General features: G+C 38.9%; 2 protein-coding genes across 3 annotated transcripts in view; both read right to left on the bottom strand.

The window, feature by feature from the left end:
- ahnak (AHNAK nucleoprotein) overlaps positions 1-6,059 on the bottom strand; it is a 31,138-nt gene extending 25,079 nt beyond the window's left edge. Inside the window, exon 1 of one of the 2 annotated variants that reach the window (XM_023959100.1) lies at positions 5,784-6,059. The gene's annotated coding sequence lies outside the window, so the exon portion shown is untranslated. The remainder of the gene's footprint in view (positions 1-5,783) is intronic. The other variant, XM_023959101.1, reaches the window with a different exon arrangement.
- Positions 6,060-18,384: 12,325 nt separating this feature from the next.
- On the bottom strand, positions 18,385-24,420 carry eef1g (eukaryotic translation elongation factor 1 gamma). The gene is made up of 10 exons (XM_004073228.4): positions 24,332-24,420; positions 23,418-23,576; positions 23,267-23,330; positions 22,822-22,964; positions 22,567-22,710; positions 22,336-22,465; positions 21,802-22,006; positions 21,091-21,263; positions 19,559-19,683; positions 18,385-18,756 (listed from the first exon to the last, which is right to left on the bottom strand). Exons 1-10 carry the CDS (start codon positions 24,341-24,343, stop codon positions 18,598-18,600), a joined length of 1,314 nt encoding a protein of 437 aa, XP_004073276.1. The 5' UTR covers positions 24,344-24,420; the 3' UTR covers positions 18,385-18,597.
- Between the last annotated feature and the right edge of the window lie 14 nt (positions 24,421-24,434).

Here is a 24,434-nt window from a genome sequence, read left to right on the forward strand (position 1 = left end):
AACAAAAAAGACCACAGTCTGTTAATGATTACAATTTCCCAAATGCAATGCATGCATCTTAATTTTTGTTTTTCTTGAATTGAAGAATATGTTAAATTATTTGAAAATATAACAAATAACGCACAAGTGCACTCATAGGTATTTTGGCAAAGGATCTGTGATAATTTAGAGGGGGTAAAAAAAATTAAAAACACATGCTGCAGACAGAATGACTGCATGTGCCCCCACTGCACAGACTAATGTTTTGCCCCAGTGCCTTGCTGAAAGGGGAAGCAGCCCTCTGAACTACCCCACCCAGGCCTCCAGTCAAACACATTCCTTGATAGAGCTGTCAGACCAGCTGGAAGGGAGCCCAGCCTCTCCCCACGGTGACTAACTCCAAAGAAATGTCCTCTTTCTGTCTCCCACTGACTTCAGATTGATTCTTTTTCGCATACCCTGCACCCCACCTCAATACCATTACTCCACACTCTCTCAAACTCACATTCTGTACTCTAACAACCATGCCCCCAAAACCACCAGGTTCTCCTCAAAAAAAGCAGACACCACATTAAGACATTTAACAACAACCCGAAACATGTCCAAACTGAGAAGGATAAAGGGATTTCACTGTCCATGTTGCTGTGGTTACCATCGCCCATGGTTGTGGTTGATACAACAAACAAAATTGACTGTTTTTGGTTGCATCCCATCGCAGGGCAAGGTATTTACTTTGACTTTTTGGATGTCAAGCTTTGTACTCAAGTAGGTCACAATGAGCTGAAAAACTGAACTGTCAAAGGGGCTAAAGTTGGTCCACCAAGTTGATTGCCAAATCCAATCAATTTGGTGCAGAGAAAAGAGGAGCAGTGTGACAGTTATTAAATCTCACCACTAAAGCACACCAAGCACAGTGGTGCTGGTGAGTGATAAGATTTGATTATGAGCAAATAAGAAGGCCTCAGTGCAGCAATGCACAGTGGGAGGGAGTAGTGGACTCTGTCTTGTCAAAATAGAATAGACGTGCTGTTCTCCTCACCGCTTTGCAGCTTCACACAGCGAGGACAACACATAGAAAAAGAGATACAGCGGGCCTCAGTCCTCCCTCAAAAACGCAGATAGGCCTTTCATGTCTGACGCATGCAGAAGGAATGAGCGTCAAAATAAACGGCTCTTTTTTGTGTCCACATAGTCTCGAACCAAACCGCAAGTCCTCCATAAGACCAGAGTCAGCCCACTGACGCCAACTTAGCCTGCTTCTGATTAAACGATTGTGACTTTGGCAGGAATCAGGCAACAAATGGAAAAGCGAAGGAAAAATACTCTTGGTTTTACGAGAACACAAACAAGACCAAGAGTTATACTCTGTAAGCACTTTAACTCCCTTTTAAGGAACTGCATCACGAACGGACAGAAACCTATGAAATAATGTGTTGTTAGCACAGTAAAAAAATTTATCTGAAATGACTCACATCAAAAATAATTCTTCTGAAGGGAGAAGTGATCTTGGGCTGTTGCCAACCTCCTGCTTCAAAACTTTACAAATTAGGTTGCATGCAGCATTATAAATCAAAGAAGCACTCACATGTTTGCCCGAAATGTGAAGAAAGAGGATTAAGTTTTGAAATTACATAACTAGTTACACCCAAAAAAGGAAAAAAACTCCCTTTAATCCCATCTAAAGGTAAAGGGGAGTATGAGGCTTAAAAAAGGCATGATAAGTAACGTAAAATGGCATAATGTGTTTGTTACCAAACCTCAAGAGAATATCTGCAAAGATTTAACTCAAATTGGTTTTTAAAGTTGTTGTTTTTTTTGCCTATTTGATCAAGAATCTATGTTAAGGAGCTGCAGAATGAAGGGCTCTGACTGAGTTAAATAATAACGTTAATAAAATCCAAATTTATCTAAGACTGTTGTTGGACATTAGCATTTTTTTGAGTTTTAGAGATCTTTAGGAGTACCATACTTGAGCATCATGTTCAAGATAAATAACACCTAAACAAAGCTGCACGTATTTCCACGTTTGCATTCCTGGCTCTGCTGCCTGACATTCTGGGCCCCCACTCCACATAGTTTTGGTAACATACATTCCTTGCATGGGGCAACATTGCAGGGCAAACATTGAGAGCCAGGTAGATTGTGCAAGTTATTACAGTTGCACAAGATTTATTGTTTTTGAATAGTTCTGTCTAACAGATGCTTGAAAAAAACAGTGAAAAAATGTGTTTGCTTATCAGAAAAAAATGACACACCCTTTTTTTTCATCCCTGTGCCTGCAAAAGCTCCCCTAAACATAAAGTGAGTTTTACATTGCATGCACATGCATGGGTGTAACTCAAAGGGCATCATTGCACTTTTCAAATCTCTATTCTTTTTTAAATCAAATAAAGCATGCAACAGTAAACACAGAAACCCCATTAGCAGAAGTGAAATGCAACCAGTACTTAAAGGAACTGGCTTCAGGTGCTAGAAAGGATTGTGTAAAATGATGATTTTTTTGTTGTTTTTTAGTTAAACAAGCTTCAAAACTGAGTGAATTCTAGTTTATGTTATTTGCAATGATTTAAAATAGAGTTGGCTAAAAGGCTGGATGTTTTGAGATCCTACGTGAGTTGTAAACTCAAAAATGTGACGAAAAAAAAGGATAAAAGTCTCCATATTTCCCCAGTTAGAGTTGCATGTTCAGTCAAACTTCTGTAACAACAAATACAACCGTGTTTCTGTTTGGTCATCTTAGACAGGAGGATTGCCTCTACATTTTGAGTCTTAGTTGTTTAAGCAAAAGCAAGCGAAAATAATACCCGACAACAGCTTCCTCACATAGCTGCTTTCATGTGACATTTAAGTATTGGTGTTACACAAGTGGTGCACAATTATAGGGATTACGCCGATTTAGCTGTGAATTTTTGCTTTATAGAGGAAAATGATGGTGCTTTGAAATTCTTTGATCACATAATGTGAAACTTTGTTATTTATGACTTTCTCATTTAGGTCTTCTTGCTACCTTAAAATATAGTTTAATTACATAATGAGCTACTAAATAGAGTTAATCCATTTTTCAGCCGCAGGTTTCCAAAAGTAAAACATAACACATCAGCTCACATCTTCCCACATTTTTCCATGTTTCTGGTCCCTTCATCATTGTTGTAATTTTTTTTTTTCATGTTTGTATTTACTCTTTCAGTCTCCAGTATCAAAACTATTGAATGAATCCAAGTCAATCCCCTTTAGTTAGCTCTACTTCCTTTGGTTGGACTCTAAAGATGTCCGTTTTGCAACACGTTCTTTCAATTTGTTATGAATTGATTGTGATCGTTTCTTCTTTCAGGCCTCTGAGAACATCCACAGCCCTCTTTTGTCAACCCCCTCCTTCCATCCACCCACTCAAACTCACGAGGAAACGGTGGAGGAAGTCTGTTAGAGCACAGTTTCCTTGAGTTTTACTCTGGCACGCCTAAGTTAACACCACAGCCTTCGTTCGCACTGTCAATCATCAGAGAGAGATTATGCAGCTTGCTCTGATGGTTGACAAATATGTTCACACAAGTCAACTCTTCAACAAGCAATGAGTCATAGCTTTCTCATCAGTCTTATAATTTGCTGCTTGCCACACAGGCGGAAAGTGCAACGACGCAAGCTCTAGGGGCAAAGTGAAGTGCCAACAGTCATTTACGACCACCAAAAGTCTTTAAAACTCAAAGTACGCTCAAAAGGCTCATATAAGTTTAGGCAATATCACCGAGTCGACTTGGTTCTGCTCTACCTGAAAAACCCAACGGTTGAAAGAAAATATGTTGTCTGCCTCAGGGTAGTTAACTGAAATTTCAAGAAGTGACAGGAACAAATCATTCATAAAAAAAACAACAATAACTTACAATGGACGGTAATAAAAGAAAGTGAGGTACCTAAATGCCAACTATGGCATGGATATAGGAAATTTCAAGAACGCTTGGAGCATAAATACCTTTTACGTCTTTGTGACAATGTCTATTTAGGCAGCTATCAAATAAATTGCCTTGACGAGAGTAATTTGAGATGTGCCAGGCATTTACAGCTGCAGGGCTCTAAAAGTAGTTTAAGTGCGCATTGTGAAAAGACAGAGTACCGTAGACCAAAACACAGCTCATAGTTTTGGGTGTGGCAGGAGGGAGCCGCAAGGCAGGCAACTGAATTCAGCAAAATCGGACTTGAGTCCCCAAAGACTGCGTCTGATCTTTTTGAGAGCTTTTTTCACAACTTAAACACACACTTTGTGTCGCACAAACCCCACAATAGTATATAAAACTCCTTAAATTCAACAAAGTGACAAAACTTTTCTGAACGTTTTTGTTTTTAAAATGTGTATTTTTCTTTTTTGTCTAGAAGTGAAAAACTCTAAACTCCCCCGTTCAATGCATCAAACCTGGTTTCAATTAGCTCGTCTTTCCAAACCACTACATTCCATAACTCCCCTCCTCACGCCAGTCCCGCCCATCCCCCCCTCGCTCCCTCACTCTTTTCCCTGTCTTTCTCCCATCTTCTGCCCCCACACACCCTGGCAGTGAGCCCAGGTTGAGAAACCCAAGGTAAAAAGAGAGACAGGGAGATCGGCCTCCGTTCAAGACTGTAAAAAAAAGTACGTCATAACAGAAAAACATGCCTCAGGGCCAAGCAACCACGATTACCTTCAACGTTCTACTAAGTAGACCAAATGAAAAAACAAACTTTTATCATCTCGTAGAACCCACTTTTCACATATTACAAAGGTATGCCCACTTAAAGAGAGCATTGGAGTGTTACCAGAAGCACAAAAGAATACCACACACTATATGGGCAAAGAGAACTTCTGAAGTTTTCATTTGGCATTCTTGCCCTTACTGAGTTGGGACTTTTGAAGGTATACACGGGGTGTACAGAAACTGCTTGCAGTGCGTATGTTTCTTTTCCCTGCTGTAAAGGGTGTGCCTCTGTGAGGAGGCAGCAAAGCAAGGAGTGAGGGAGGAAAGAGAAGTAGGGGGAGGGAAATGAAGGAGAGGGATCCACACCCAAACTTGTAGCTGCAGGCTCTTTAAGGGAAGTACCTTCACTTTTTAAACTCCCAAGCCTTACCAAAAGGGCGTTGGGCTGATAAAAAAACATCATCCATGACATGATCACATAACCCAGTTTCTTTATCCTCCTTTTAATTCTTCCATTTGTCTTAAAAATGAGGATGATAAAAAAAGTTTGCTTTCTTTACTTAGGACTGCTGATTATGTTTTACCAACCCTTGAAACCCTATTATTACTTTTCTAAATGCTGCCTTGTGTTTTACAAACAAATTTTGAAACATAAATCTATTCGAAAACACTTATTCACTAGTTTCATGCGTGTTTGAGAACCTTTGTTGCAGCTGAATTGAAGTGCGCAACATCAGTCAGGTCCGCTGCATTTATGTGGCTGTGGGAACACACCCACTTCTCATGCAGCGCACTGGTTCGTTTCAGCATTCAAATGATGTCCACACAAAGTGACAGCTGACCCTCAGAAAAATAGAATCCCAAAAAACACATCAACTGTCTAAACACAAAAATTTCATTTAGAAAACCTTCGCTTCAGTAAAGTCTAAAGAAAGTATAGCAGATACCTGCAATAAAGTAGGACAAGATAAATGAACCTTGCAACCAACTCAAAGTTTGTTTCACTAAAAAAAATGTGAACACTTCTGTGTTTTTCAGCCCATTCTATTCTGATTTGACTTTCCAGAAATCTTTTGCAGATAAGAGCTGTTTGACCATGAAAAACTCCTTTTTTTTTAACTGAAAACAATTTGTCATATTTACCTGTGCGCAAGCCTTGCGCGCGAGGAGCCTCACACCAGCTTGAGCATCCTGGAAATCGTGGCTTCTCCCCTGCCCTAGAAGAGCACTTCAACTCTGCCACAACTTTTCAGTCTGGTAGGAGTCTGTCACTCTTTTCCTATTTCTTGGTCAACCAGATTTCCAGGGCGTTTTCTTCCCCTCCTCCTGCCCCCTCCCTTCTCTGTTCTGGGTTGATCTGAAGCTCTTTTTTTTGTGTGTGTAGTTGCTCCAGTGGGCTGTGTAGAGTGCTTGCTTAGGGATCTGAGTTGGGCTCCTAGTTTACAGAGGGGAGGGAAGAAACAAGGGAGGAGACCGGCATGAGGGGAGTGGTCCCTGACAGTGGGACCACCCACTGCTCCACGTAGATGGATGAGAAAGCTGGCTCAAGAAAACTGAGCTTTACTTGAATAAACTCAGAGTAAACTAGTTGTGGCTATTTTTTCCATTTAAATCATGTTAAATAAATAGCGGAAGGAGACATTTCTTTGTGCTATTTAACACAGCAAAATTAATTGAAAAGATTTCTTGTTGTTTTTGACTCTTACTTCAGAACAAGAAGAAGCTGCCATATACTGTGCATCATGTAATAGCAAACAAGAATGATATGATACTATAGCATTTAAGATTCTGCAAGCAAATCAGAAAGTCTTTAACAAAATGACTGTAACAATCAAAAAAGTTTTTACTAAAGGCTATGTTATTTCTCTCTTTTAGGTTGATTTTTTAAAGTTCTCTTATTTTTCAACTAAATAATTAACAATAAAATGCAGCATTTCTATTGGATGTTTCTACAAAAGTCTGTGGAAATTATAATTTTATGCTATGATCTTGCAGTTCTTTCGAAGATGATCGCTTTGCTTTATACATTTTTGTTGCACAACAGGAAAACACTATCTAGCTTAAACCTACTTTTTTTTTTTTACATGTTCTAGCAAACAGTGCTTCAGTGTGATGGAAAAACAAGAAAAAGATACAGTGTGATAGCTTGTTTAAAGTGAGTCATGCTGGGTGGTGTCTGAGACAGATTCAGCCTGGAGTTAAGGGTTTAGCTGGGCCTGTGGTTTGATCACAGATGGAATTGTCGGATAAAAATCTTAACGCAGCAGCTAAAAGAATGCGGCACTGTTAAATCCTTGCTTTTCGTTTTACCCGCAGACATGTCAGATGACCTGAGGTGTCCTGATGTTTACTGCATCGACCTTCAATATGTGTTGATTTGAACTAACAAAGGTAGATATTGCTATTATCTTTTAGTTTAATGAGGCTACAACAACAAATACTAATATTTTTGCATTTGCACTTGTTGATACGGTTTTTGTTATTGATTTTTTTTTACATTTGTGTCGTCTGTTTACCCTTGACTGCATTTTTACGCACTGGTCTGAATATCCCTAATCAAACAGTCACATCTTTTCTGATTAACAAATTGATTCTTGGTCACTTAAGCAGTTCTTTCCACATACTTTCTGGCCTTTGGTCAATAATCATTGATGTGGTCTTACGCATGCATCCGGCTTTACTAAAGCAACATCATGTGGGTTAAATTTGTGCATGTGTTTATGTGTCACTCTCATGTGCTTCCCTATTTCTATTACAAGTTTTTTGCATCTTTAGAATGGCTCTTTTAGCTGAGTTCTTCTATCACACCCTCGCTCATTGAAGTGCAGCAACAATCAGCACGAAGGGAACAGGAGCACAGGAACTCAATGTGTTGCTTTGTGCAAAGGGAACAGGGAGTGGCACATCCCTGTTCCCATGTGTGCACATATTTTAATATTGCAACATTACACAAGCCTGTTCACAATCAAAACCGCTTGGATTTTGTTTTATTCAAAAAAAAAAGGGTGCAGCTCTGCCACAACTGTTTTTTGTTTGTTTGTGTTTAGTGAGCACATGTTGAGTTGAAAAGCAAAATGGAATATCAGTGAGAACGCTGTGTGACGAATGATATTTCTTTGCTCTTTTGTGTTTTGAATAAAAAAAAACATGTGCAAGGCTCGAGGTTTGGAAACTGGTGTTCAGGTGAAAACATAATGCATGCTATCTTAATAATAAGTGGTTTACTTTGTAGAATGTTAGGCAAAACTTCCATTTTAGCCACAGCCTTGGTAATACATCTGTTGGGGCTTCTCTATGCAAACTCAGGCAAGGCACTGGCTTCACATTCATTCATTCATCTTCTTCCATTTATTCCTTTTCGAGGTCACGGGGCTGCTGGAGCCTATCCCAGCCACTTACGGGCGAAGGCAGGGGCACCCTGGACAGGTCGCCAGTCTGTCGCAGAGCCAAGCTCTGGTTCACTGTTCTGAAAAACATTTGTAGACAGACTGCAATATTTCAACATGTAAGCAGCAGATTTCTTGTCCCAACGACTTTTCAATAACAGCTGAATATTTGTGGTTTTGTAACAACCAAACTGAAAGCAGGTATCATGGAGTTCAAACTATCTTAATACCGTTTTCCTCAAAAACCTGTTTTAAAACCAACGAGGTGACTTCTTAAGTTGCAATGTTTTTAGAATTGTTAGATAAAAAAATTACATTAGGGAGGATAAACATAACTTTAGTTTTCCATTAAAGTTTACACGATGCATAAAAATAAGAAAATCAAATGGAGCAAACAGAACTCTTTGGGCCTGCCGCTTTGTGGTGGCTCACTTCAGTTGAATGCAAGGATATGTGGGAATGGGTGTGTTTCCTGGTCCTAGGTGTGTCAGCTAGTGTGAACCAGAGCAAACAGCTTGGATCAGACGTTAGATGAGTCACAGCCGATGACTACAATGAAAACAGGGGTGCTCAGACTGCAGAGGACTAAAATCAGAGGATTAGATGGGCATTGACGGTTGAATGCAAGATTGCACGAGTGCATGACTTTGTGATTAATGTCTTCTGCTAAATGAAATAAATCACAAGGCACTAGCCAGAGAAAAACTGTAACTTGTTATATGGTAGCAGAAAAAAAAAAATTCAATATCTACTGCAAGATTTTTAACCGGTGACACAACGGCAGGGATTTTATTTTCATGAAATCACCCCTGGAAGACTGTTGCCATTCCATTCCAAAAAGGCAGAAATACAAAAGGGTGTGTTGCACATTTGACTGTGTAAAACAGGTTAAATGGGACATGAAGAACCACATCCTAGTCCTTGAACCACAAAAATTAGAAGTCTTTTAACATTAAAAGCAAAGTTTTATATACAGCTAAAGAGACAGAAAAAAACTATTAGGCTAACACACTGTATTGGGTTAAGAAGATCAGTTGCATGATTTACTGAGATAATCCAAATAGTTGTTTAATCTAGCTAAAGTTTAATCCTGTAATAGTTTCAACATTTTTACTCTTTTTGTTGTTTTTGTTGTTTGGTCTTTGACTGCCACTACAAAAAAAAAGGTATCATTAATATGGTTTTATTGTAACAACCTTTGCTGCTCTACACATGTTTACGAAACTATGATATCTGGACTAGAAACTCTGCACACAATGCAAACATTGTTGATTTTGTCAGGTGTTTAGCCAGCATCTGCTGAAGCTCCAGTCATATGAGGATTGTCGAAGAGGCACTGTCAACTTTTGAAATATGCCGAAGCGGACAAATAACTCTGCTCATGCTTTGGGTGAATAAGTGCAGGCGATGGATTTCTTTTTTTTTTTTTTTTTTTTTAAAGGCTGTAACTTGAGATGGCACAAACAAGCAATCTCTGTATATTCTCCCACTACCCTTTCAGTGTAGGTAACACTAGAATCCTTTGATGTTTACTTGGCCTCCTTTTTGTTTCTTTCAGATTTTATTTTTCTGATACTTGCAAAAAGATTAAACCAAAAACTCATTAAAATCTGAACTGTGTTTAAAGAGAATCCTATGTTTAACCATGTAAAAATAATACATGTGAATGAAAATGCTGTTTTAATGGACACAAAACAAATACACAAATTGAGGGAAAAAAAATTACAAACACCTGCAATGAAAAAAAGGGTTTGGCCTGACTTAAATTTTTTACATTTTTTTGCACTGGTATTATTGGGGTTGGGGGTGTGAGGCGCTGTAAGCTAGCGGGAGAGAGTGTAAACAGAGTTATGGGTGGGGTTGCTCCATGCCAACAATACCGTCCACAACTGTGCGGCAAATTTCTAATGAACTACTGCTTCTCTGCAGAAACGATGTCCTAGAAAACGACAGATTTTTTGAGATTGGCTAAAAACTGCATAATAATAATTAAAAGATCACTGAGAAGGCTTTTAAAGTAGCTCAAAAGATGATCTGAGCAGATCTTTAAGACTAGAAAACAACTCTTGCTCAAAATAAATTTTGGGACTATTTTTTTCTCCATATATACATCATTTGAAATGCACGACATTAATGATGACAACAGAGGACAAATGATTTAATGTTGTGAAAGCTCTGTTTTTGTTGTGCACTGCCTGAGAATGCTTTATCAATGTTTAAATTCTCTAAAATAGATTTACATTTTGCTTTCTAACTGGAAAAGTGATTGTTTTCTTACAATTTACTGACACAGAATTGCTCTACTCACACATCATTCACACAGTTGAGAAACTTGTTTTTTTTGTTGTTAGTTAGACCTTAGTTTTGCTTGGTTTCAGAGGGTTTTTTTCTCTGAAAAGAAGAAAAATGGCCACTTGTTCATCAGGGAATGTAATTGAGTTACCTGTAATTGTTTAATTAAGAGCTATATGTAATAAATGAGATTTGTTTAACCAGCAAGGCCTTAAATAACCATCCATTGACATTTTATTGCTCTCACTTACTGTTTGCTTTAACAGTAGTGAGTTATTTCTTGATGCTGTTTTAAAATCGCAAAAAACTCATAAAAACGTCAAATTAAGTAAGAACCCTTATTTTTTCGTCTTCACATTTTTATGTTGTTGTTGTTTTTTATTTTTTTAAGACCTTCTAACATCGGTTTACCTCAGTGTTTCCCAACCCTGGTCCTCGGGGAACACTGTCTGGCATTTCTTCAAGTCTACCCTGCTCAAACACTCCTCCCTTTAATGGTTTCCATTGTCAGGCTTGTGCAGAGCCTGATGATGAGCTGAATCAGGTGTGCTAGAGCACGGCAACATGGAAAACATACAGGACAGTGTACCCTGGTTAAGCTAACAGAAGTTCATTATGTTTTTATATTTTTCTTCACACATTTGGTCAAATTAAAGGTGTTAAATTGAAAGACATTATGACTTGACAGATCCTTGATCTTATGCGTTATCTTCAAATACTTTGATGAACCAAAGTATTTGTTTTATTTATATTCCTTCTGTGAAGAAACAAAGGGAGAACACTCTGAGCACATAACCATTCCTTCACAGGCTTCCAATTTCAGTTACCAAAATTTGATCAGTAAGTTATAACTGAATTTTATTCATCTCGTCAAAACTATGTAGCTAGCGGACTTGACCTCAGACTTACAATGTCCCATGATCACCATGTCATCCTGTTCCTTGAAGATTCTTGAACTGCACATTTGTGATGTTATCCTTGAATGGCCCTAAAAGCCCAGCGGGTGTGCAGACCAAAGAACGGTGACGTGTCAGTGGATCAAACGCAACCACAGAAAAAACAGGGTATCCATGAAAAAAGCACGACTACAAAGAATCCCAGTCAGTTAATGACAGCATGTAGTGCTTTTGATAAACTATCTTGCAAAACATAGGTCACTTGGCCTGGTATTTGAAATCACCATGGTAACTCATCATTATTTATCTTCTCAGAATCCCCCAAACCACATGCTTCCTTGCATACTCAGAAGTACATATCATGCAACAAACAAACTTATCCTGATGATTCAGATAGCCACATTAAAAAAATGTAGGTGGAAAAAAGAGAATGACCGGCAGACTGAAATGCGGTTTCCACAGCAAGCTATGAGTCATGAACACGAAGGAGGGGCCAAAAGGGAAAAAAGGACTATTCTGGGATGGTTACTGTAGCAACATAATAAGCAAGAGGGCATAAATGTTTCCATAGCAATGCCCTGCGTGTGTATGGATAAATATCACATGCCACAAGGCATTTGGTAATTTAGATAGGAACCCTGTTTTACTTTTTGTGCACAAAGTTTGTTGAATCTGTTTTTTAAGAGGATTACCCCACACAAGCACACCCACAAGTACACACACATCCAGAGTTTTCCTGTTTTTAGTGTGTGTACACAACAGTCCAGACTGGAATGCTTTTCACTGGTTAGATCTTGCCTTGGTTGCTAAATTGTTCAGCCAGTGATTACCTTCAGGGGTATAAATGTTAGCCAATTGTTTTAACCGCCCTAGTCTGATGAAACACAGATGAATAACACATCCCTCTGTACTTAGAAAACAGCATGCAAAGGTGCCTGAGGAGCCCCTCTAGTTCCAGGCTGTGTTTCGACAGAAATGGACATGACCCTACAGACTCCCACAACTGAATACCATTGGGTGTTGTTTGAAGGTGATTTTTTTGTTTTTTTCAATCACTGAGTGTCAATTGAATGATAAGATGTCTCTCCTTCATGTGACCTCCCATCTGCGGTGCCTCAACATACACAGCCTGTGCATTCCAGTCATAGCTATAAATGTGTTAACACTGCAGCTCTTTCTTTGAGTGGATGTCCTACCGCAGCAAGTCAATACATGAAAACCAGGTCGGGGTCTACGCTTGTTTACTCCTTCTGGCTTAAACTGCTTCTCTCTTAACAGAACATTTAAGGCCACTCATAAATTTGTAATAAAGAAGCAAAATGCAGTAAAATGAGTTTTATGAAAACAATAAAAGACTGCTTTGGGGCGTTCATACAATGTGAATCAGTAAAAACTTAAATTATTTCAATATTTATGGTAACATTTTTCACTTTTTCATTTTTAAGATCAGATCAATGTTTCATTAAGTAAATGATTATCTTTTTTTAAAGGTATTGTAGTCAATATCTCTGCTCCTGGTCGTCATGGAAATGGAATTTTTACTGTTTTGCTGTAGTTTGACAACATGCCCCACCTCTTGATTCTGGCACTGTAACATGAGCCGCAAGCTGCTCTGGGGTTTCAGGCCCAAATGTGCAGGGGTTGTCTGTTTTCCCCTTCAAGCTGTGCTCTCCTTCTCGTGCCTGGCTTCATGCATTTCCCCAACACTCATTTGTTTCTACCAGCACAGCTGACCAATAAATAACCAGGAAACGGTCACTTCTCGTGACATTTCAGATGTCACAGCCAGTTGCTTCTGCGCAGGCACGTCTGAATGGTATTACTAATTCTACTCCATCTCTTCTTTCCCTGCCTTCTTCAGCTATTTCCCTTCAGTAGGCTCACCTTTGACCTCCTTCATTCCATTCCAGTGCTGAATTACTTTGCTGTTTCTGTGCCGGTGAAAAATGTGGAGCGCACACCCTTTAAGTACACTGATGGCAAGACATGTTTCTGGTCATTTTCTTTACTGAAGTACCAAGACACCCAGAATGTGAACACTTGTTGTTAAAGTCATTTGAAAGTTTCACAACTCCTCTGCATTTCAAACATGTGATGCTGAAAAGGTTTGGCTTTCTCATCTCTGGCTGTACACCAAATGATCCATAACACATTAGGTGGAGTAGATGTTGATTTGAACATCTGGTTGACTTGAAGTTTCAGATGTTAGCTGGAAGAATCTATTTCTTAAGATTTTGCGCGTGTCTGTGTGTGCACATGTATTAACATACTTGTGAGGAATAACTCCTGAGCCACAAAGAACATTGAAGACACCCGTAGCTGAGAGGACATCTGGCTTTGTCCAAACAATGTAAAGGTCATTGTTTGAGACTTCATTTTGGAGTGGCGTTAGGGCTCACCAGTCAGTTGGGATCGTTTAAGTTAGGATAAGAGGCTAGGAAATTCATCATGTCAATGGAAACCCCCATATAGATACGAAAATTTCTGCAAGTGCATTTGTCTGGCAGAGGGAGGTTAACTCCCATAAAAATTGGAGGGTGGGACTGTACATGTGTGGTTTTGAGAATGCTGTTTGTATTTACCAAACCCAACGATAACATAGATCCCCTCTTATTTTGATCTGTGTGTCTACTATTGTAATAGCTCTGTTAAAGCGAACAAGATTACTAGCAGTTCAGTCATCCCTATGGGATTTTCTAAAAGTTTAAAGTCCAGATGAAATTGATGCTAGTGTGTCATTTGGTGATTGACAGATAAATAGTTTCCCCGGGTTTCTTTGCTGTAATTTACTTTGTTTGTTTTTAATAAACAAAATCCTTCAAGTTCACAGATATGAGTGTCAGTTAACAATTGTGCCTAGTTGATTGATAGCAGTAGTATACATTTTACATATATGCTTCATTTAACATCATACTTTTCTAAAACAATTACAGGCCTGACTCCCTATTTATCTCTATTCTACTTTGTGTGCATGTTACTTGTAACTTAATAAAAGAAACTAAAAACTTTGAGGTTGGCTATAGTGGTTAGCACTGCCACTTCACAGTGAGAAGGCCTTGGTCAAATTCAGACTTGGTCCTTTTGTGTGAGTTTGCATGTTCTCCTTGTGCATGCAAAGGTTTTCTTTGGATACTTAATCCAACAGTCCAAAAACATGTTTGACAGGTTGATTGGTGACCCTGACTTGTCCCTTAGGTGAGAATGTGATTGTGAGTGGTTGCTTGTGTCTGTGTGAACCAGAGGTAGACTGTCCAACATTCCAGGGTGCACCAGGTCTTTACATGAAAGTAGCTGGGCAGGCTCCAGCAACCCAATGACCCTGAACAAGAATAACTAGGTATAGAAAATGGATGGATACAATTTTTTACCTAAAAAAACAAAGAAGCTTTGTTCCCTCCAAAGCTCCAATATCAGAGCAGCATCATATATAAATGTTTTGGAGAACTTTTCTTGACCACCTTTAATGACATGCTGATTTTAACACCAAAAATTTATTTAAGAACAATGCGTTCCCTATGATTGACCAGCAAAAATCATTTAAACAAAACATCATAGAAAATCAGTGCGATCCAACAAAGTAAAAGGTGCAAGATCTGAGCCCACAAAGCAGAATCAATGGTCATCATCAGTACTACAGACAGCCTCCATGCAACACCACATTTCCTAAACTAGGCCTTGAAATTGAGCAGTTACATCCACATTGACCATAAAAACGTGTATTGCAATGCAAAATGATAGATGTGGATGTAGTCTCTTTCAATACAGTCCATAATTTTCGTAACATGGGATTGATACAGAACAATTTATCAATCTTTACCTCCTGCTTAACAAAGTTATACCAACAGTCTGCTGGAGCTTCTCCTAGCTGCTTTAAGGTAGGATTCACCCTGGACAGATTCCACATCCATTACTGTGCCACATGAAGAACAAACAGCCACTCACACCCAGTTCACAGACTCTAATCATCTTAATCTGCTTTTGTGCTGTGGAAAAAATCTGGAGTTGTGTGCCAGATACTGTTTCAGCTATGTGCGTTCATAGCACATTGTTTTGCTTTTAGTTTTGCTTTAACAGGGAAACATGCTATGAGTTGTGGTTGTTTACGGTAACATTTTTTATTAGTTTTGGATCATCAACCAACAAAGACGTTTGTGCAGAGCAGGTCAGGCTAGTTTGAGTTGCGTCATGTACACATTGCAGGGATGTGCGTTCAAGGTAAGCAGCTGAGGCCCTGCTTCAACAGTCATTATTCTAATGGTAAAATAAATATTTGCCCATTGATCTGTGCTGCAAATGCAATTTCTGTGGGATTTTATTGATATTTTATAATCAAATTCTTATTTTGCGTATTTCAAGTTCAGTTACGGCACAGGCAGTAATGTTAGCTTGCACCAAGCTCTACCTAATGTTAGATGGCACAATTCTTTACAAACTGGGTTGAGCTTTGCTAACTTAGTGTATGCTACCAATGCTTCATCAAAATAATTATATGCATTGGAGACATTTTTATTGCATACTCCCACTTTCCATTTAATAGGTAATGAATTTCATTCATTTCCATCATTTATTTAATGTTTTGTTCTGATAGGAACAATTTGGCTGCATTAACTGAATGTTTACTCAACAAAGGGAACCTTGGTTTACTGCAGTGTGGGTTTGGATTTGTAGGTCTTTTATACAAACTAACAAATTAACGTAGCTTTTTTTCAAATGACTTGTCAACAAAATTGACTGTAGCTGAGCAGAAGCCAGGCTTAAATTGAAGCAACATGCAAGACACATCATGGATAATCAAAAAAACTCCAAGACATAAAAATGAATAAATCAGCACATTCCATCATAACCTCAAGTCTCCCCATAGAGCCACAGAAAAATGAAAGTTAGAGAAGAGGAAGTTAACGAGTTTCATTCTGCAATGTGCCACAGTTCTTTAGAACATTTTGATATGTGACATCTCACTTTTTACCAGCGTGCACCAAGCCCTGCGCTGTGCCTGCATCCCTTTCCCTCACATGTGCATGCTGCTGGAGCAGATGCTCTGCACATGCATACCATGCCTAAAGCCTCCACTGAGGGCTGACAGCTACACACACTCCATATGTGGACAAACAGTACAGCCTGTCTTTGTGTTTGACCCTTACCAGTGCTCCCCAAACACTCATCATGGAGGAACGTACTAGAAACGCATGGAGACTAAGGATTCGAGGAAGGAAGGAAAAGCCACCGAGTGTGTGGTCAACAAAGAAATAAAGACCAGAGTTGGAAGGTTGGCAAGGCTGGAATAGAAAATGTTGCTGTTGGCAATTGTCAGCTTATTGTTCTTGTGTCTTACTAAAGTTTTGCATTTTAACTCCTGATTTCCAAATTGCAAACATGGAAAAGAAGAAGTACTCTAAGTAAGTATACATGACATTTACACATCGAGATATTTTAATCTACTTTTTTTCAATAAAACTGAGCACATTTTCATTAAGCATTTGCTTTATGGCAAGAAGAGTTTTGTAACTGCTCTCCTTCAGCATTTGAAGGGTTATCCAACTGCTGTGTTGTAACAGCAGCAGTCCTGTGGGACAAGTCGAAGTTATTTGCTCGAGTTACAACCCTCTTCCACCGTGATCCGCAGGATGGGTGGGTGAGTCCTGCGTTCAAGGACTGGAGAGCCTCACTGTTGTGGGAACATTTTCTGATTTCCATGAGACCACAAAAAAAAACTGAAATGGCTTCCCTGACTCAACACTATGGTGGGAGATGATTGTACCAATATGACCTTGACTCACTTGTTAGAACGGAAAATATTGCACATCTGAGTCACTGGGAAATGAGAGTTCCGCCATCTCTGTGGATCGGATAATAAACCTCAAAACACATTTGGAAACTTTTAATCTGAAAAAAAAATAAACAAAATTACTAAACTAACTACAATCAGCTGTAATCCAATGCACTACGCACATTTATTCATTTAATTCGTCAAGGATTCTGAGAATTCATAAAAGTCTTTGCGTGTGCTTTCCAGGTGTTCTGTTTTTCCTGCAGCACTGTTCAGCAAACATTGAAGCACCAGGTACCGGTTGTGGGAACGACTAATAAAAGATCAAATGTATCATATGGACTTTCGTAGAAAGTTGGGTGTGTCAAGTAAAAGTACAATCTTTATCCTCACAGCACAGAGATCCTAACTTTAATATACAATAAAATCAGAAGGTTTTTTTTTCTTTACTGCAAGCCTTTGCTTGTCAAAAAATGCTGGAATGATTGTCAAACACACAGAATATAATAAAACTCTTTTCTTCTTGCAGAAGGCTCTGAAACTACTCATTTCAGCATCTCAGTAGGGTGTGGTCAAGCCAGTCACATCATGCCTGTGCTTTAAGTATAGTGGAAATAGATATCCTACACGTTTTGAACATTCAAGAGTTTAGGACTGAACGAACTTTGAAATTTTAAGCTCTGCTCTAACGAACAGAACGACTAAATTACCCTGCAGTTGCTGAATAAGACACGAGTTAAGTTTTCTGCACCGGAAGATTTTATGAAACCAAATTTCAAATCGATAACTTAAAAAAAAAAAAAAAAAAAAATCTGTTTTTTTTATTTTATTTTTTTATAAAAAGAACATCCAGGAATTATAGTTTGAAACTGATTCGATTTTACTCTACAACCTGCTCTTTCAAGATCAAAAAGTCCTCCTCACCTCACTGGTAAGTCTTCTTCTGCCCCCTGCAGGTATAATAGAAAAATGCAACACTGGCATTTTAATTGTTCCACACAATTTTAGGTGAAAAAGCCGATTGTTTTAAATTGTAAATTTGTCTAAAAGTTCAAAACTACTTGAAAACCTTAATGGCATTCGCTTCTCCATGTTTTTCTCTTTGAATGAGAAATAGAATATTAGCTCACATTACAATAGATCTGTTGAATCCATTCTTAATGTCAAAATTTTTAATTTGATTTAATATGCAGATGGACACTTAAAAGCTCAATAATTCACATCTGATGTCAACATAATGTCCATTTATCAATATGAAGCTTTTTTTTATGTTGTCAAACTCTAGAAGCCCATTTAAATTAAATTGCAATTTAAAAGTTGTTGCAATACCACACAGAAGTATTGACAACCAAAGGACAATCCTTAAACGGCTCACTAAGGATCAAAAACATACAACACAGAAGTGAAGTTGTCTCAATAGCATTGAGGAAAATGCTTTATTTCACAGGTCAGAAAAAACAGAAAACCAGTTTTGGAGGGCCCATTGAGAAAAAAAAAAGTCTTTGTTTTCAAACACGGTTATTCAAAGTCATTTCTGCTGCAAAGTAAGCACATGTGGCTGAAAGTCCATAGTTTTGATGGGGGGGCACAGAATTCCTCTAAATGTCAGCATCCTCTCACTTGAAGATCTTCCCCTGGTTGAAGGATTTCCCCACATGTTTGAATTCTCCCTCCCAGGCAAAATACTCTTTGACCATGGTCTTGCACTCATCGCTATCTGGATCCAACTTGCGCCAGTCGTAGGATTCGTAGTCAATCTGCCAGTCTTCAGAAAGCTAAGAATGACAGGAAGCACATGTTTATCCAGAACCCCAGCATCTAATCTCTGAATCAATAAACCATTTGTCAGATTTTAATAGTCTCCTTTAGCCACACATCTCTGTACCTTCAATGCATTAAAGGGCTTATTTCATACAAACTCAACTTTTTTTTAACTTTTAAGGGCATTATAATCTTCATTCCTCACGAAAAGAAATCCTAAAGTGGTACTTTGATAAGTTCAAGCATTTCTGAGTATTCCTCTAAAAACGAGCGGGTCTTCACGATCTGACATACATAAGTGATCAACAGCACTTTCTAGGAGGAGTCTGCGCTGCCAGCTCCGCCTCCAGGCTAACACACACACACACAGTGGAGCTAGCATTGGTCGGCAAAAACGCTTTCCCATTACATGCACATATAATAATTTGTTCTTTATGATCATACCCATATCTATGGATATAGTTTACCCTGAAAGGCCTAAGAAAAAGTAGAATTACAGACCCTTTAGTGCAGATATAGGTTGAACAGATTCCACTTGTAGCAACAGCATGAACCAGTCTAACTCACTGAATCAGAGATGACTGGGATGAATGGAGCTATTATTTCTTTTCCCCAGTCAGATTAAGACTTAGTGCCATATCTGGACACCGCCTTGCCCAATGACAGGGGAAATACAACTCATCTCGTTTTTGCCTTAAACATTCAAAGGAATTTCAAAGGCATCCGTTTCCCTCCATACATGTATGCAGCATGCAAAATGAATATTTTCTGGAAGCTTTCAAATCACAATTCTGAAGTCTATATTTCTGCACTTACGGTGAAAGCCAGCTCCTGTCCTCTGAACACCCAGATGCCTGAGATGGAGCTGTCATTGTTGGTGCCAAACAAGATGACACTGGCAAAGGCATTCTTTCTCAGTTTGTCCAGGCGTTGGAACATACCTATGAACACAGAGTTTTTAGACATTGTGGCAGCGTTTTCACAGAACAAAGTCATAGCAGAGTAACTGCAGCTGTGGGTTTAAGAGTAACGTCTGCAGTAATCTACACAGACTTGATCAACACCAGAATATTGTACAGAAAATAAACGGTACAATGTGACCACAGCATGAACCAGCTTGTTTCTCACTGAACCAGAGATGACTGGGATGAATATGGTCTTCATTTCTCTTCCCCTGACAGATTAAGGCTGAATGCCAAAACAGGACACTGCCTTGCCCATTGACAGGGGACATTTTTTCATCATTAAACATGAACCAATGCAATACATGAAATATGTACAAATGCATTACATTTCAAAAATTCACTGTATTGATTTATATATAAAAAAAGACGTTTGAAACTATACCTTTTTTTATTTCAGGGATGTGTTTACAGCATTTAAGCAAATGAAATAAAAGATTAAGATCTGTTGTAAAAAGTACATATTCATTCTGTAAAGAGTAAAAAATCTTTAAAAAAAATGTATGCAGGTATTTTCAAACTAAAATAGATCATGATATTTACAAGGTTAACAGTGAAACTACTGCTATTGTTTAAAGCTGAGGACTTGCAAAACTGTGTTAAACTTACAGTTCTACATTTAAAGAGCAAAAGAGAGGGTTCACACACACATCCATTCCAGGGTGAGGTGTGTACAAATATTTAAGTGATTTGGCAGGTCTTGAAGTCCCGTTTAAAACCAACACACCCATGGCTTTCCCAGTACATCACTAGACTCACCGGTCATTGTTTTTAGACAAACATGCAGGATTTCAACACTAAAAGAAAAGTGGTAAAGGTGTGTGTAGATATCCATTTGGCAGGCAAACATATTTGAGAATACAGGAAGTGATAGGAAATGGGGCCAAAATACAATTAAAAACATTTCTGATCTTACTTTTTCAACAAAATAAACTTTACTATCAGTTATAACACATAATCCAGAAACCGTTTGAAGGGTGCAGCTCCTTTGTGTTGATCAAATAGATATACAGAATAAGCCTACTAAACTTATCCCTGCATTTGATCCACCCTTTGGACAAACCAGTTTTAAAAACCAAAACTGCAACACATTCACTTCAAGGGATGAGTCTAAAAACTAAAGGGTTGGTGCCATAGCAACATCACCATTTAAGTTAAAAATTGATTTGAAAATAAATGAAGAAATCACCAAAAATATCAATGCTTAGAACAAGTTCTTAAGCGAAGAGTGTTATGCACAAATTTCTAATTAAAATGTTACACTAAAATCCCCTACATGGTCTCCTTTATCTTCGTGTTACTGACTAAACAAACATTCCACTACTTTTATGGAAGATGCAAAAAGTAATGAATTGACAATACACCAGCCAACCCCTTTGGTCTCACCTGTAATAAGGTTGCAGCTCTTGAAGGTAAGTGTGAGTTCTTCTGGGTATTTGTACTGACTGTACCAGATGGAGTAGCCCTCGCGGTCAAAGTGCTCCCAGAAGTGAGGAATTGCTACAGTCAAGGTGTCCTCGTTGGAGTACTTTCTCTTGAACTCGTCAAAGACAAATGTGCTTTTAAAACAGAAACAAACAACACGGAGATCATTGTTCTGCTCTTAACTAAAGCAGAATTAAGACAGCAGACCATAAATGCAATTACAAAAACATCAAAACGAAGCCCAACATGATGAATGTCTACCATTGTTTTACATTTACAACAAACAAATGTCAAAATAAATGTACCATGTTTCAGCATGACTTTACCGTTATCCCAACACCATTTCACATTAACCAGATTTTGTCCCATCAATGCAAAATGTGAGGATGTGAAAGTAAAATAAAATCAGAGGTAATCTCAGGTTTAATGCACTGAATGCTTTTGATATACAACATGTGGCCACAGCATGAACCAGCCTTATACCCACTGAAATAGAGATGACTGGGATGAATGTGGTCTTTTCTTTCTTTTCCCCCGTCTGATTAAGACGTAATGCCATGATTGGACACAGTCTTGCCCAATCACAGGGGATAGAGTACTCCAATTACACGTTTGAAACCATCTATAACTACTGGTACAAAGTGATTGAATGCAACACTGGACACTGGGTACCTTTTTGGCAGGTGAGCAAAGGGATCCTTTGCTTTAGGCTCTGCAGCCAAAACAGCATCACAGTCATCCATTTCTTCTTCTGGGTCAGGCTTGCTCTCCTCCTTTTTCTTTTCCTTCTTCTCCTGGGGCTTGGCTGCCTCTTTTCCTCCCTTCTCTTTTTTGGCAGGTGCTTCCTTCTTAGGTTGCATTTCAGCAAACTTCTTTGCTAGAAGAAAAGCACGGCATGGATTATTCTATGAAGAAGATGCTTGAGTCAGATTATTAAAAAAAGTTGGAAAATGAAAAGATATCTTCATGTTATGTTTGGATTAACCAGTGACGAGCATGCACCCTGCATGACCAGATGTTTCTGCTTTATTCAAACTTTAGTAACCATGTTAAAAGTTTAAACAATAAAGCTTTCCGGGGGGAACATAAGAGATGTCAGTTCACCTTTGAAGCCAAATGTTGTGCAATAAAACTTATTGGTATACAAAGGGAAAATAGTTTTTAAATGAATCCAGGGTTCTAACAAGTACATTCTTGTTGACTCACCATCAAACTGTGCCATCTTTTCACACAGCTTGACATCCCCGAGGACGGCCTTGAACTGGGGCTGGTTGACACAGGTGACAAACCAGCGGGTCACGTTAACATAGGGCTGGCGGAAGGAAGGCTCCAAGACCTACAAAAGATAAAACAGGTCAGCTCATTTATGGAAAACACACCAGCTCAAATAATGCTGGAGGTTCCACTTAACACAGTGAAAAGTGTCAAGCTGCATACTTGTTTGTAGAGCCAGAGCAGGGAGCAGGCCACCGTGATGTCCGCAAGGCTGATTCTCTCACCCACAAGGAAAGTGCGAGTGTTCAGGTGTTGGTTCAGGACGGTCAGGATCTTCTTTACATCTTCTTTGGCCTGCTCTGTGGCCTACACACCAAAAAAAAAAAAAAAAAAAATAGTTTAAAACTTAACAGTTAGCCAGTGATTTAGAATCATGTCACAATAACCAAATAATCCAGAAAATAAAGACTTGCATACCTGCTTGTTGAACTGCATAATTCCCAAAGTAGGGAAGACCCATGTGCTTGCTGGAGGGATGATCTCAGAGTCAGCAAAGCTCACCCACTGCAGCACTTGCGCTGCTGCCTGAGGCGTGGCACCGCGCAGGGCATCATTGCTCACTGTAGGCCACAAGCCAGAAAAACAACCGGTTGATCTTTGAAAACCAAAAGCCTCATACAAATTCAAGACAAATGAGTTTCCATGGAATGAACAAAGCAGTTAGTGGATTTATGAAAACACGAAATTTAAACAATTCATAAAACCATACTGCAAAACCCCCAAATTTAGCAACATTTGCTAACAAGGCTTCACTATCGTTTTGCCTCAACTCAATAGAATTGATTTAGAGAATCTGGATAACAATTAAAGCAACCTGTTCTGACCGTTTAGAGAGACTAAGAAGTAAAAAAATGTGACTTACAGTAGTGAGCAATGGCATTACTCTCAAACAGACAGAAGCCGTCATCTCCCTGGTAGGCAGGTACCTAGAACCACAGGATTTGATGCTGTGTGAAACCCAACTAGTTAATGAGGAAAAGAACAAGACTTGAATGTGACTGAGCTGCCCTCACCTTGCCCAACGGGAAGTTATTAATAAAGGCAGGGGTACGGTTCGTCTGTCCGAAGGTGAAGGCAGGGGGGGTGCTGGCGATTTTGATGCGAGCACCACTGTACTGGGCAGCGATCTGGGCTTTGAAGGCCCGCCAGTTCTCCGGGTATGTGTAGATAGTCTGAAATACAGGAAAACTTCTATCAGCTTGTGACTAAATGTATTGAATCCATCTAGTTATGCAATCTCTGTGCACGTTTCTATGATTAAACTGCTTTAATGCAGGTCCAAACCTAATTTAAACTGTATTGTTTCATATGAGAAAAGGTTTAGACTGAGGTAATGTGATAACGATGCCAGCTGTAGCTAATCCTGGCTAATGAATGAGCATATCAGAAACGGAGCACTTTTAAAAAAGATTTTACCAAAAGTAAATACATATGGAATACCAATAGGCTGAAACGCCTCTTAAACTTAAGTGGCATGGTTACATTGTTTTAGAAACAAACTAGAAGTAAGCTAGCTTAGCGCGACTTGTGCTTTTTGTAAGACTAGCAAACCACATCTGATCTGTTCACTTATTTGATTGGTTCGATCAAAAGAATAAAGAGGATCTGGGGATTTTTGTTTTAATCATTCTAAAAAATGCGTCGGTCATAAAGTGGCATGGCCACGGAAAATTTAGGAGCATCATCCCCAGTCTCACGAAATATTGTAACGTGGCACAACCGAGTTAGCCATTAAACAGGCAGGATTGTTAGCGTCTTCTTAAATATAAATGACAAATAAACCCTCTACCAACTAAAAAACAGCAACATGGTCTAATGTGTCTATTAAACGACACAATAACAGAGCAGATGACATAGATACGAGACGGATTGTGACGAAAAGGTTGAAAGAAAACTCCATTGTTGGCCTCCTCTCCATCTTACTCACCCCTGCCGCCATCTTCAGGACGAGAGAAAGAAAGAACGACGGCGCACATCAGTGACGTATTTACGACCGTGACACGTGCCCATCCATTTTGCTGCGCACGTGA

The sequence above is a fragment of the Oryzias latipes genome, chromosome 10 (genome assembly GCF_002234675.1).
Source record: "Oryzias latipes chromosome 10, ASM223467v1".
Lineage (NCBI taxonomy): Eukaryota > Metazoa > Chordata > Actinopteri > Beloniformes > Adrianichthyidae > Oryzias > Oryzias latipes.

Coding starts and splice junctions, on each gene's coding strand:
- eef1g (XM_004073228.4), bottom strand. Junction 22,965..23,266: donor TAATGCCATTGCTCACTACT/GTAAGTCACATT, acceptor TGTGGCCTACAG/TGAGCAATGATGCCCTGCGC. Junction 19,684..21,090: donor GAGCTGCAACCTTATTACAG/GTGAGACCAAAG, acceptor CTGTGTTCATAG/GTATGTTCCAACGCCTGGAC.